A 12,279-nucleotide genomic window follows, 5' to 3' on the forward strand; every position below is an offset into this window, starting at 1 on the left:
AGTGAAAGTCATCGAGATGTCATCCAGACGAACAGACAGACTTACCCCATCAAAAACTACAGCCACTGTGACAGATCGATAGAGGGGACCACATTTGAGACATAGTTGGTGTGTAAGAACGTGCCTCGGGAGCCAGCCGTATTCTGCACCGTCGCTGTCACTGAGTCAGTGGGAGATTGCCACCTGACAAGCGATGCAAGCTGGCAAGGACCCACTGCCGCAGGAAAGCATATATACGACGCAAGGCCGTCGTGCATGACAGAGTTGCCTCACGATGTCCCATTTGCATTCGACAATGATGTGACGGTAAAAAATTTGAAGTTATTGTAAGACAAAGCTGCAGAAGGGAACGACTTCGGACGACGAGGGTTCTTGACCGAGGACAGAACGGTCAGACTGAAATTTGAACATAAATTTGTGAGCGATCACAGAGACGGAGAAGATTACACGTTGACAAGAAAAGACAGCGAGGTACAGAATATATAAGAAGATAACGACATTGGGGAGCGGCCGACGCACACACTGGCGGTGCGAGAAGCGTTGTATGAGTTGTCAAGGACACATCGCACCACTTCGCTGACGGCGTTCACTTTTAACGGAGAAAGAATCACGCCAGCAGAATACGGTCCACACCTGAAAGGCAGCACAGTTCTAGTTCACCATGAGCCACAATATGGGCGAAAAAAATGAACACATACAGAGCATATATCACAGCCATAGTAAGCCTGAGAGTGCTGGTACTGCCCCCAATGAATCATGGATGAAAATACGCCAATGTACAGTGTAAACGAACAGCACAGGGGACCAGTGCAGGTACTGGAATTAGACTGAGGGAGGGAGTTCACAGCACATGAGCGCATACAGGAGCTTGGAAAAGAAAACTAATCATTGGACAGCAGGAGGTAACGAGAATACTTATGGCCCAACATCGACGTGGCGTGGAATACAGGCAGAGTCGGGGATTGGTGACTCCGAGCTCGCTACCGCTACGATATCTATATCGATGAGTATCGATGAATAAATATTGGCATCAGTCAACTGTGCAGTAGGTGCCTGGAGGTGCCTGACCGACAATTGAACCTCCTCCCACAATCGTGGGAAGTCGGGGATTATGCTGTGTCGATGCTGTGACATCATCTAAATTCGAGACTCCCGCTCTTCCGAGTACTTGACATCCGATGAACATCCGCTCAGTAGCTTTAAGGACGGCTGCCCGCAATTATGTTGATTATAGCTCTTCCTCTCAATTATTTCTACACACACCACTACTTTGATCGTTAATCGCTTTATCATAATCATGCTCGGGAACTTTACAAAGAATATCGTCAACTCATTATTGCACTCAGGCGAGGAGGGCGAGTATGAGGTTCTGGATAGACAAAAGGTAGGTCGTCATATGTTCGGCGGTCGCAATATTCTCATATTCCGTTGTGCCTAGTCTCACAATCAGTCTGGTGGCGCCCACATTCGTCCTGACATTGATAGTCACTGGGCGTCTGCCATGGCAGACATAACTCAAGTTTCAGGTTGTAGCTGTATTTGGTGTAGGAGAAATAGTGAATTGGTGAGCACTCTCATCAAACATGCCTGAGATGTATTGATGTTTGTGCAGGACGGAGACTCGAAGGTGGAAAGGGGACAACCGAGTCGATCTCCACATCCTCGCATCTGCCCACCGAAGGTGCGCGATTCGCCAATGGCTACAACAAATGGGATTTTGGAGGTGCTGTATCCTCCATCATATCTTAGCACCCCTCCGGTTCTCGACCCTGAGGCTAGTCCTCCCGCTTACGAGCTGCCACCTACAGTACCTCCAAATACTCCGCGAGTCCAACCACCCCTGCTTTCTTCCCGGCAGGGGGGTGACCTCATCCCTTATACCCCTCGTATTCCGCAACTCGCTCCTGAAGGTGTCCCCACTCCTTCCACGGAGCCTACGTCATCATGTCACTTGTCCGATTCTCCTCCTGACGCTGTCGTTCCAAGCTCACGGTTTCCTCATCGTCGACCGTTAACACAGACTGCGCGACAACCAATCGCTGGCCTTGGATTTGAGTTTCATACAGAAGCTGATAATGTTGAGCCTCCGGCATACTGTCGGCTCGATTCTTCATGGCTGCGGTTCCCAGCTGCTTCTGACACGCTGGGACCATACCCGCATATCTCGATTCTTTCCCCGAATCTAGGGTGATTTATGGGGGGTTGCCTATTACGTTGTGCTAGCACGAAGACTTGTATAATCTTGATGTATCAAAAACATATCCGATGTATCCATTACTCTGCAATGCTATGTAGGACGTTGAAACGTTGACCCCTATATTTCTACTTTTGGCTTAGTCATCGTCGATCAACTGCTTTTAACTTCCACGTGTTATACATTTCGACCGTCATCTAACTTACGGATTCCGATAGGTTCACGGACTCGTGTCGTTAACTCTCCTCTTCGCTCTGTGGTACCACCAAAATTCGTCTGCACGATGTTATCTCATCTTGGAAGCACTGTTTCACACTCTGTCAGGCGAATGGCTACGCTGCACAAACCTTCATTAACAGGGAAAAGGTGTGCTAGTCACATCGGACATGGTTTAATTCGTTAACGCGACATTCCAGTCCCACAGGTATGCATCTGATGCGTTTCCTCTTATACATGTTTAACGCATGGTATCTCCGTCAGCCATTGTTATGTTGAACATGGGAGGACCTTCGACGGTACGTGAAATTTCGTCTTGTATGAATTTCTCTCACCACGTCATACCACTCTCACAGGTACCAGAGACTTATGACTTCCTCAAAAACCTGTTCATGGATGGCGACCTGATTCCGCTGCCTTTTCAACGCGTTATAGCTCCTCTCATTGCCAAGCGGCGGACACCTCAAATCGAGAAGCAGTATGCTGACATTGGCGGTGGTTCTCCTATTCTCAAGTATACAGAGATGCAGGGTGCCGGTATGTGTGAACTATTGGACGAGTTGCACCCAGAGACTGCTCCACACAAACCTTACGTTGCGTTTCGTTATGCGAACCCGCTGACACAGGAGACTGCACAGAAGATGAAGGCGGATGGTGTGAAGAGGGCAATTGCATTCACACAGTATCCACAGTACAGCTGTAGCACGACTGGAAGCAGTCTGAACGAACTTTTCAGACGGGGGAGGGCAGGCGAGATGGGGGACATTGAATGGAGCGTGATAGACCGCTGGGGTACTCATCCGGGATTCATCGAGGCACGTTCATATTATCTTGTGCATTGTACATGGTGCTGATAACTTCTGTCGATATCAGGCTGTTGCACAAAACATTGAGGCCGCCCTGGCCAAATTTCAACCGTCAGCACGCTCAGACGCGGTTATTCTGTTTTCAGCCCACTCATTACCTATGTCGGTAGTGAACCGAGGCGACCCGTATGTCCTTGAGGTTTCCGCATCTGTCAACGCCGTTATGGACAGACTCGGCCACTCAAACCCATACCGTCTTGTTTGGCAGTCGCAGGTTGGACCTTCCGCATGGATGGGGATGCAGACAGGGGAAGCTATCAAGGGTCTTGCTCGTCTCGGAAAGAAGGAAGCGATTCTAGTCCCCATCGCCTTCACGAGCGATCATATCGAAACACTCTACGAGCTGGATCTCGAGTATATGAAAGAGGGAAAGGAGGTACGTTGGGCCACGAGCGAATACTTCAACAACTCGCCCATGTGCATACTCACTATTTTTTCGCAGCTGGGGATGGAGCTGCATCGCGCAGAGTCATTGAATGGATCTCCTGTGTTTATCCGTGCGTTGGCAGATATTACGGCACAGCATCTGCGTGACTATTCTGCGAGGACGATTGGGCCAACGAGTGTGCAGATGGGGCTTCGGTGTCCGGGCTGTAAAAATATGACTTGTGGTCAGCAGAAACATTGGTTCGCTCGTGCTGGACGTTCCTAGCCGTTCATTAACATTGTTGGCTTACTACATAGAGCGAATGAAGGCTTCCTAAGCTTCCTAAGGCTGCCTATTTCTGGTCATGACTCAACTTTTATCTGCTAAATTACTTTGCAGTGGAATCGTGTGATGATTCTGAGGACCAATAAACGCGTTTCCCGAACAATCGTCAGACCCGAGTACAGCTGCTGACTCAGCGACAAGTCCTTATACTTAACGTATGATGTCTCTGAATGCACAAATCACACCATGTCTACTACAACAATCGTATCAGCCCCGGGAAAGGTTCTAGCAGCAGGAGGATATCTTGTCCTCGACCAGCAATATCCAGGGGTAGTGATCTCCACATCTTCGCGATTTTACACTGTCATCCAGGCTTCGTCGGGTTCTGCGAATCAGATCGTGGTCCGATCTCCTCAGTTTCATCAGGCCGAGTGGAGATATACCGTCACCTACAATGCTGGGGGCATTCAGGTAAATCCGCAAGAGGACAGGTAAATGTCATTTCTTCCACCTTGATCACGCCTCACGTATCTCTTGATCAGCATTGGGGGGAAGAATAAGTTTGTTCACTTGGCACTCCAGCACACCCTGAATCTCGTGTCGGAGATTCATTCTGTAGCCCAAGTGCAAGAGAGGCTCCTTCGTGGTCTCGATATAGCTGCTGTGGGTGATAACGACTTCTACTCTCAGCGCGCACAAGTAAGCACCCTCGATGTCACAGTCATGGTAGAGAAGTGACCGCTGGCACAGCTGGAATCGTTAGGTCTGCCTAGAACAACAAAATCCCTCTCGCAAATCACTCCTTTTTGTCACAACGGCGTGAAACTGACCGATGTGCACAAAACTGGCATGGGCTCCTCTGCAGCGCTTATCACGTCGCTCGTCTCCGCGCTGCTTCTCCATTTTGCAGCCATAACTGAGGCAGATTTTGCCAACCTAGATGGGGATGGCAGACGCCTCGCTCACAACGCTGCTCAATTTGTCCACTGCTTTGCCCAAGGTAAAGTGGGCAGCGGATTTGACGTGTCTTCCGCGGTGTTCGGGAGCCAGATCTACAGGCGATTCGGCCCTGCCGTTTTGGAACCCCTGATGAAAGGCGAAGTATGTGATGTTTGTGGTATTTCTGCCTCTGGCATCCGCTGATTCTTGTTAGTTTGCGACAGGCACATTGAAGAGTGTTCTGAACTCCAGTGCCTGGGACTACAGTTTCCGGCCGATCCAACTCCCCCCGCTGACAAGACTGGTATTGGCAGACGTTGAAGCAGGAAGTGATACTCCTTCTTTGGTTGGTAAGGTTTTAAAATGGAGAGGGCATGAAGACAGCTGTGAAACAGGTACGCAGTGGTTGTAAAAGCCAGTTAGATGCCCCATTCTTATCGTCTCATGCAGCAAAGGATCTATGGACGCAGATTGACGAATCGAACCAATCTCTAGCGCGGCAATTGGACGCCCTTTGTCAGTCGTATGTTCAGAACAAAGATGTATACGAACAGACCATCAGGCAACTCGCTTCTCTACCTGCACAGGAAGTGAGTAGGCTTCCTTTTCTTGGAGTCCTTGTTCCTCATTGTAGATTGCAGTGGGAGAGTATCTCCAAAGCGTTTTATGATCTGCATCAAACTACCCAGGTAAAGAAAGTTCCTCACCATCGCGCATCAAGTTGAACTCGGCTTCTTTCTAGCGAATACGTAACCTCATGCGGAGAATGGGTGACCTTGCTGGCGTTGAAATTGAACCTGAGCAACAAACTCACCTACTTGACCAATCGATCGAGCAGGCAGGTGTCGTCGGTGGTGGTGTTCCAGGCGGTCAGTCATGTTTCTTCAGGAGTTGGACTATATCTTAATCTGAGAGCAACGCAGCCGGCGGATATGATGCCATTTGGCTGCTAATCTGCAGCCCGCCAAACCTTCCGGACGAGCAACAACCCCTGCGCCGAGTTGAAACCGTATGGAGCACCTTCAATGAATCCAACGTAACCCCTCTTCTTGCTCAGGAAAGCGTCGCCAAAGGTGCTCGCGTTGTGCAGCTCGACGAAATACCAGGGCTCAGGGAAGCAATTCAACGGCGATGATTCATTCTAAATAGATGTTCCTATCCTAGTGTCCGAGCCGCGCATTACTTACGACTCTAGATGTATGAATGTGCAAGCCTGTAGTTGTATTAAAACGAAGATCATGCCATACACATCTTTGGCTCGCCCATGGGCGTGTACGCTCTTTGGACCACTTGAAGGAGGGATACAGTCATCACAGCCACTCCAAACGCAAGGCAGGCTGCGGCTGGAAGCTTCGCACGGGAGTTCCACGGAACGTGTGGGTCAGTCAGTTTTAGGTAGCACGCAGCAGGAAATATGTACGCAAGCGCTGTGGCTGAGACACCGCCGGTGATCTCCAGCGTGACGCCCAGATCGCAGGTGATCAATGAGACTGGTTCAGGATCTGCGTTAGTTCTAGCTGTGGTGATTGGCATAACGACTCACGAAGCATCGATGAGAAGAGAATAGTGGTGGTGAAGAAGACGTGTCGCTGAATATTATAGCTTTCGTGCGAGAAGAAGTATTGTTCGATTACCTGAAACGGTTGAGCTGAATTATGTCCTGGATTTGCATACCATCAATTTACTTCTCTGCAGACAAACAGCTCCAAGGGCAACGTCGTAAACATATTCAGCCCGAAGCAGAAACGGGCGACATTGATCAGCGCATCGTTCTGTTCCACATCTATCAGATGTCAAGCATCCAAAAATTAGAGGAAAGCTCACCCCGGAGAAGTTATTCAATATGTTTCCCTGAGTTCTATCTGTAAAAACCCAGAAGCCTGATATAGCCAAAGTACAGCACGCCACGAGTGAGATGATCGTCGATATATGCGTCACTTGAGCAAATCGATCTAGGGTGGGGGTCTTCAGGCTCCCGTAGATGAGTAAACTGTTATGATGGCACACAAATGCAAAGCTTATAACGCCAATTGCCTGAAAGACCCCCGGGCCCACCACGGTGAGGCGTTTCGATTGATCTCCCTTGAGATCAGGCGATACGTGTGATCCTTCGATCAGCACGGCTGAAACGATGACGAGCATGCTGAGCAATGCAAGCCCGGATGCACGTGAAAGCTTGTGGATGTCGCGGTAGAGCGACAACGGATAAGAAACACAGGTCGTGCACAGAATAATGATGAACTGGCGGTTGGTGAGGAGTGAGAGAACAGGTATCGTGTGCAAAGTGGGGAATATCGAACGGATGACATGAGGTATCGTGTCTCCTGGGGAAAATGTAAGGTAGGAATATAATACAATAGAAACCCTGCACGTACCAATAATAATACCAAACGCGCACATGCCTGAAGGAACAATCGATCGTAAATACAGCGACGTAGATATTAATTACTCACCACCAAAAGCAAATGAGAACTGGAAGAATGAAACGGCTGCACGACCACTGGGGCCAAAACAACTGTTCATAACTTCGATGTAGGAGGTTCTGCCACTGAGCTTAGCGTTGATGACAACCAATCGGATAGTCCAATCGGTGACGGCGCAAAGAACAACCAGAAGAACGATGCCAGAAATGAAGCCTGCTTGACTGACCGCGTACGGTAAACCTACCACATTATCAGCCAAATCTGTTGCTGAAATTGCAACCTGACAAACCAATAATTCCTGTCATCCATTGTCAGTAGTTTGGGCGTATAAGCAACTAGAAGTTTACCAGCTCCGAGGATTGAATTTGCCATATTGGCAACCGAGTTCAATAGACCTCCACCTGACCACTGTTTTTCAGCGAGGTTGTCAAGGTCTACGTTCCTAAGTCCCTCTCCATTCTCCGCACTATCTGCTTCGTACATAGGAATGATCGTGTCTGGCGTTCTCCTTGCGGCAGAAGCATCCATGAGACCAACCAGTAAAGGCATGGTACGTTCCCGTCGTGAAGCCCCACGAGAGCGCCTCTGCTCGCGCTGGATATCAGCTAGTGAAGCGTCATCAAAGTCGTCCGAGTCCAGTTCATATTCTGTACAGGAACTGATAAGATGCGTTGGATTATTGGCATAAAGATAGTACGCACCCGCCTCTCGGCTCTGTATTGTGGACCGTAAAGGTGGACCAATGACCTGCACTTCCTCCTGAAATCTTACAATTGGTTCTGTCCTCCGCACAGACGACCAGGGCTCTGCACTACTGCTTTCCGAGTCCTCGTCATCTACTGAAAAGACAACGTGGTCTGAATCCGCTGAAACATCCTCGTGTGAAGCATTCAGCAGAGGCTGCCTAGCCTCTCCGTCTGCTGCTGCCTCTCTTGCTCTTGAGTTTGTCGCAAACATCTAGCACTGACCATACGCCAACTGGAGAAAATTACTGCGAAACGTGTCAGTAAGTTACAAGTTTGATGCGGAGGCGAGTCTAGCGACAATGAATGATGAATGATGTGTTTATTTGGCCAACTACTAATAGCCTCAACTAGTACGGGTAACAAGCACAGGTTTACTGGGTATGGCAATGCAGATAGGTATGCAAGTAATATCGAAAAAAAATCAAACGTTGTCGCGATGAACTTCGACATGCACATAGAGTCTAGACTTGCAGTTGCCAAGAATCGCACCGCAGCCAAGGATCGTGGTTGAAGAAGTGATCACGTGAATATGGTCCAGGCGCGTGGTCCTGCAGGACCTGCACACTTCACCGTCAAGCTGGGCCTGCCCTCGGCGACCAATCACCTTTGCTAGTGGTAACTAGTAAGTTGCTAACAACCCTCCTTTGTCCAAGCCGGAGCCGCCAAACAGAGGTTTAACTGTGATCATTTGACATGCTCACTATTCTGTTACTTACACTCTTTTTTCTCTGGTTATTGGACACTCATGTCTCAGCGGCTGACCAAATTCCTCCCGCATCGGTAGCTGCGTCCCTCTCGTTAACCACAAGTACCGTGATACCCTTTCCTTCCGCTACTCAAAGTGCATCCGATGCATCGTCGTTCATTACATCCCAGTGGTCATTGAGCAAAGGGCACATTCAGAATGGTGGTAGCAACGTTGCCTTCGTGGACGATCCCTTCCCCAACTCACCAGCTCCTGGTGCGACCGTGTCAAATACTTCTGGGCCCGTCTTACAAGTAACCTATGCTGCTGGTACCTACGGAAGTACAGATTCTGGTGCTCAATGGTACTCGCTTTGGAATACAACAGATGGATCTCAATTTCAGAGCATGTTGCTCTCCTACGAGCTTGCATTTGATTCCAATTTCAACTGGGTTCAAGGAGGAAAACTTCCTGGGCTCAGAGGCGGTCCCGATGTCGATGATTGCTCTGGCGGAGCGGAACCAAATGGCACTAATTGTTTCAGCACCAGGATCATGTGGCGAACAAATGCGCAAGGAGAAGGTATAAACGCAGTCATGCTCTCGTATCAGCACTGAACTCTTGCATGTAGTTTATGCATACATGTTGACTCCCAACAACATGTGTTCAGATAGCAACTTCATTTGCAACTCTGATTACGGAGTAAGCATCGGCCGAGGATCATTTGACTTCGAAACTGGACAGTGTGTAATTCTCAAGACCATTTATCCTGGCATACTCGCTGAAACCTGGATGGCAGCTGGAGCCGTATCACAATTCTTGTGCAACTGAACAATGATTCTGTCGTTGCGAATGGCAACGTTATTTTATAGTAAGTAGTGTATCATTCAGGCAGCCCTGATGTAAAGTCCATCATCGCTGTAGCTTTAATGACGTTCAAGCGCTATCACAACAAAATTTATACTTCAGGACAGTCAACAATTTCGCCATCGGGGGATTGTACTTCTCGTAAGTCGTGTTCTTCTGTGAATCGCAATGTACGGCTACCGACCTTATGGATATGTAGGACGTTCTTTGGAGGTTGGTTTTGAGTATACTTGTCAGATTCCGATTGGAGGATAACTCTTTTTCACAGGGGACGACTCCAGCTGGGCAACACCGCAAACCGTTCATACTTATTATCGCAATATACAGATGTGGGGCAGCTCCTCTCCATCTTTACTTTCTGGACAAACGGTCAATGCTGCACTATCCTCATGTTGCAGGTTTGGAAGCATGATATGGACGTTGGCTACGTCTGTTCTTCTTACTCTTTTCATTTATCTATAAGCTCGGATGACATGTGGACACTTGCCCGCACGGACGTTTGTACATCACATCATTTGTATTATCCTATTTCTGTTATATTATCTCGCTGTTACGTGCACTTGGAGCATCATCAACATATCACATTCGTCATCGTACACGTACAAAATAAGGGAACGTTGTCAATGAGGTAAACACTACATGGATAGTAGAGATGAGTCGATCAGAAATGAAAGAAACGGGAGTCCGTTGTCTGTCAAGTACATACTACTAGTAACTTATGTAAAAACAACACAAGACCTTTACATAGTGATGTTGCGTCTTCAGGATTCGGTCGTAGGGGATCATCGAAGATTACAGATATGCCAGGTGGTGCATAGATACTATGTGCGCGACCTGCGGCCTTCAATCTTCAACCTCGTGTGCAGTGAAGTTCCAAGTCGTGGGGGACCTCTGGAGTCGTGCTGTCCGCTGTGGGTTTGTGAAGGTGTCAGTCTTGATATTGATCGAGTTTCCCGGAAACGACGTCTTCTGGTGCGGAAACGGTGGCCTTGTCGACAGCATCGATGTAACTCGAAACTGTGCCAGGGTAGCGGCCCAACGGTCGAGGGCTGCTTGGTGGACGACAATATCGGAATAGAACAGGTTGTCAGAACAGTTGTTATCGTCCCACAGAGATTCAAACATTAAATAAGAAAATTTTAGTAGGTTGTACGACTTCATACTTCGCGGAAAGTGCTTTTGTCACCAAAGCACTGAAGGACAAGGGTAGCGCTAGGGTCGATCTGACTCGATCAAGAGGCGCTTCGGCTTCTGAACTGGCGAACTTGGCAGTAGTAGTGTGCAGGGTTTAGGATATGTAAATAGCGAAGTGCTGCAGGGTTCGGTGGCGATTGGATTCGATGAAGATGATGCAGATACAGTAGAGAAATCAATCACATTGTTGCTGGCGAGAGGTCGTCTGGGCTCCACCAAATTATGCTTCGGACTGCATGGTGTAGAATGTGGGAGTGACGAAGCAGGATTTTATAAAGGGGATGTGGAGATATCCGATGGCCATGTTGTCGCCAGCGAGAGGTTGTGAGTCGGAGGCGTGTTCCTGATTGAAATCGCGGCTGAAAAAATTCCGCGGTTCTGAGGGAGGCAAAAACGAGGATTGCCGTCGGGAGGCAGAGATTTGATGAGGCGAGCCCGATGGTGACGATGGCGACACGTTCCGCTTCGTGAATGGTCTGAGCTGCGTGGTCCACTAAAAAGTTCACAACTTGAACATAAATGATTTTGTTTAGTTGAAGCAGGATTGTATGTATCCTTCTGTAGTTCCCACGAGTACAACATCTAGCACTCATGAATTCGTTGATGGCGACTCAGGTGGCGCGGTTAAAGAGTCAGATAAATGTCATGTTTGGAGATTCAGATGCAAGGTATGGTGGCCGCAAAACGATGGAGTTCGTAACGATATACTCCTGGATCATTTGTACGCGCTTGCTAAACTTCAACGTTCAACGCGTGAAGTCACGTGTTTGGGAAATCAATAACAAAGGATACGGCACGACAGCGCGATGGTGTTTGAGTCACAATTGAATCAGTACTAAAGGAATAAGCAGATACGTACGCCATGGGAGCAGGTAGGGTAGTTCACGGGTAACACTACTGCACACTGAATCATATGCTACGGCCGCGATTAACTTAGAACCGTGACGATGCAGGAGTAAATCGGATTAATTCAACGGAACGCATCAGGGAAAAGCTCCTTCACAAAAACAAGGTAATTTCAGAATTTTTTTGAGAATCCCGCGTAATTTCAATGAAATCGAGTACGACCTGATTTCTCAAGCTCAGTCGCAGTTACTTCGAATTACTTCGAATTTCTTTCAAATTTTCCCCGAATACCGTCAAATTATCTTGGATTCAGTCGAAGTCGACATACATGAACATCGATTAAATCATAATTAAACGAAACATCACCATCAACAGACGTGAAAAGAAAAGAAAAGATCAGTGAACTCGAACTAAGCACATCAGTAAACTACAACTTTCTCACAGAGGTCACACACTTGGGGTCTCGTGACAGTAAGCCACAGGACTCGCAGGCTCACAGTCAATAGTGGTACAGCATTTCCAGTCACTCACAGTTCAACAGGGACTGACAAGCAACGAGGTTCCTAGTAGCACTATAGTCTACATAGCACTACTACAGCTTTCAAGTAGCAGCATAAATTAATATGGCAAAGTGTAATGATACTGTCACAA

General features: G+C 48.2%; 5 protein-coding genes across 5 annotated transcripts; 4 read left to right on the forward strand and 1 right to left on the reverse strand.

Annotated features, from left to right (window-relative positions):
• The first annotated feature begins 1,061 nt into the window (after positions 1–1,061).
• Positions 1,062–2,317, forward strand: DFJ58DRAFT_754068 (uncharacterized protein). Its single transcript, XM_041387973.1, has 2 exons — positions 1,062–1,564; positions 1,613–2,317. The coding sequence occupies exons 1-2, from the start codon at positions 1,502–1,504 to the stop codon at positions 2,189–2,191; spliced, it is 642 nt and encodes a 213-aa protein (XP_041251590.1). The 5' UTR covers positions 1,062–1,501; the 3' UTR covers positions 2,192–2,317.
• Positions 2,299–4,132, forward strand: DFJ58DRAFT_754072 (uncharacterized protein). The gene is made up of 6 exons (XM_041387974.1): positions 2,299–2,468; positions 2,519–2,618; positions 2,675–2,709; positions 2,767–3,225; positions 3,284–3,652; positions 3,719–4,132. Exons 3-6 carry the CDS (start codon positions 2,683–2,685, stop codon positions 3,926–3,928), a joined length of 1,065 nt encoding a protein of 354 aa, XP_041251591.1. The 5' UTR covers positions 2,299–2,468; positions 2,519–2,618; positions 2,675–2,682; the 3' UTR covers positions 3,929–4,132.
• Positions 4,098–6,125, forward strand: DFJ58DRAFT_17990 (ribosomal protein S5 domain 2-type protein). The gene is made up of 8 exons (XM_041379071.1): positions 4,098–4,419; positions 4,471–4,627; positions 4,679–5,029; positions 5,082–5,262; positions 5,318–5,457; positions 5,509–5,556; positions 5,610–5,736; positions 5,791–6,125. Exons 1-8 carry the CDS (start codon positions 4,175–4,177, stop codon positions 6,000–6,002), a joined length of 1,461 nt encoding a protein of 486 aa, XP_041251592.1. The 5' UTR covers positions 4,098–4,174; the 3' UTR covers positions 6,003–6,125.
• Positions 6,104–8,247, reverse strand: DFJ58DRAFT_720864 (amino acid transporter; the record flags this gene model as incomplete). Its single annotated transcript, XM_041384744.1, has 9 exons — positions 6,104–6,357; positions 6,411–6,501; positions 6,553–6,639; positions 6,692–7,191; positions 7,243–7,269; positions 7,321–7,530; positions 7,580–7,588; positions 7,638–7,937; positions 7,992–8,247. 9 exons carry the CDS (start codon positions 8,245–8,247, stop codon positions 6,104–6,106), a joined length of 1,734 nt encoding a protein of 577 aa, XP_041251593.1.
• Positions 8,248–8,338: 91 nt separating this feature from the next.
• Positions 8,339–10,150, forward strand: DFJ58DRAFT_754091 (polysaccharide lyase family 14 protein). Its single transcript, XM_041387975.1, has 4 exons — positions 8,339–9,303; positions 9,353–9,464; positions 9,521–9,592; positions 9,646–10,150. Exons 1-4 carry the CDS (start codon positions 8,730–8,732, stop codon positions 9,731–9,733), a joined length of 846 nt encoding a protein of 281 aa, XP_041251594.1. The 5' UTR covers positions 8,339–8,729; the 3' UTR covers positions 9,734–10,150.
• The last annotated feature ends 2,129 nt before the right edge of the window (positions 10,151–12,279 follow it).

This window comes from Suillus subalutaceus (assembly GCF_016647625.1).
Source record: "Suillus subalutaceus strain FC151 chromosome Unknown DFJ58scaffold_1, whole genome shotgun sequence".
NCBI classification, from domain to species: Eukaryota; Fungi; Basidiomycota; class Agaricomycetes; order Boletales; family Suillaceae; genus Suillus; species Suillus subalutaceus.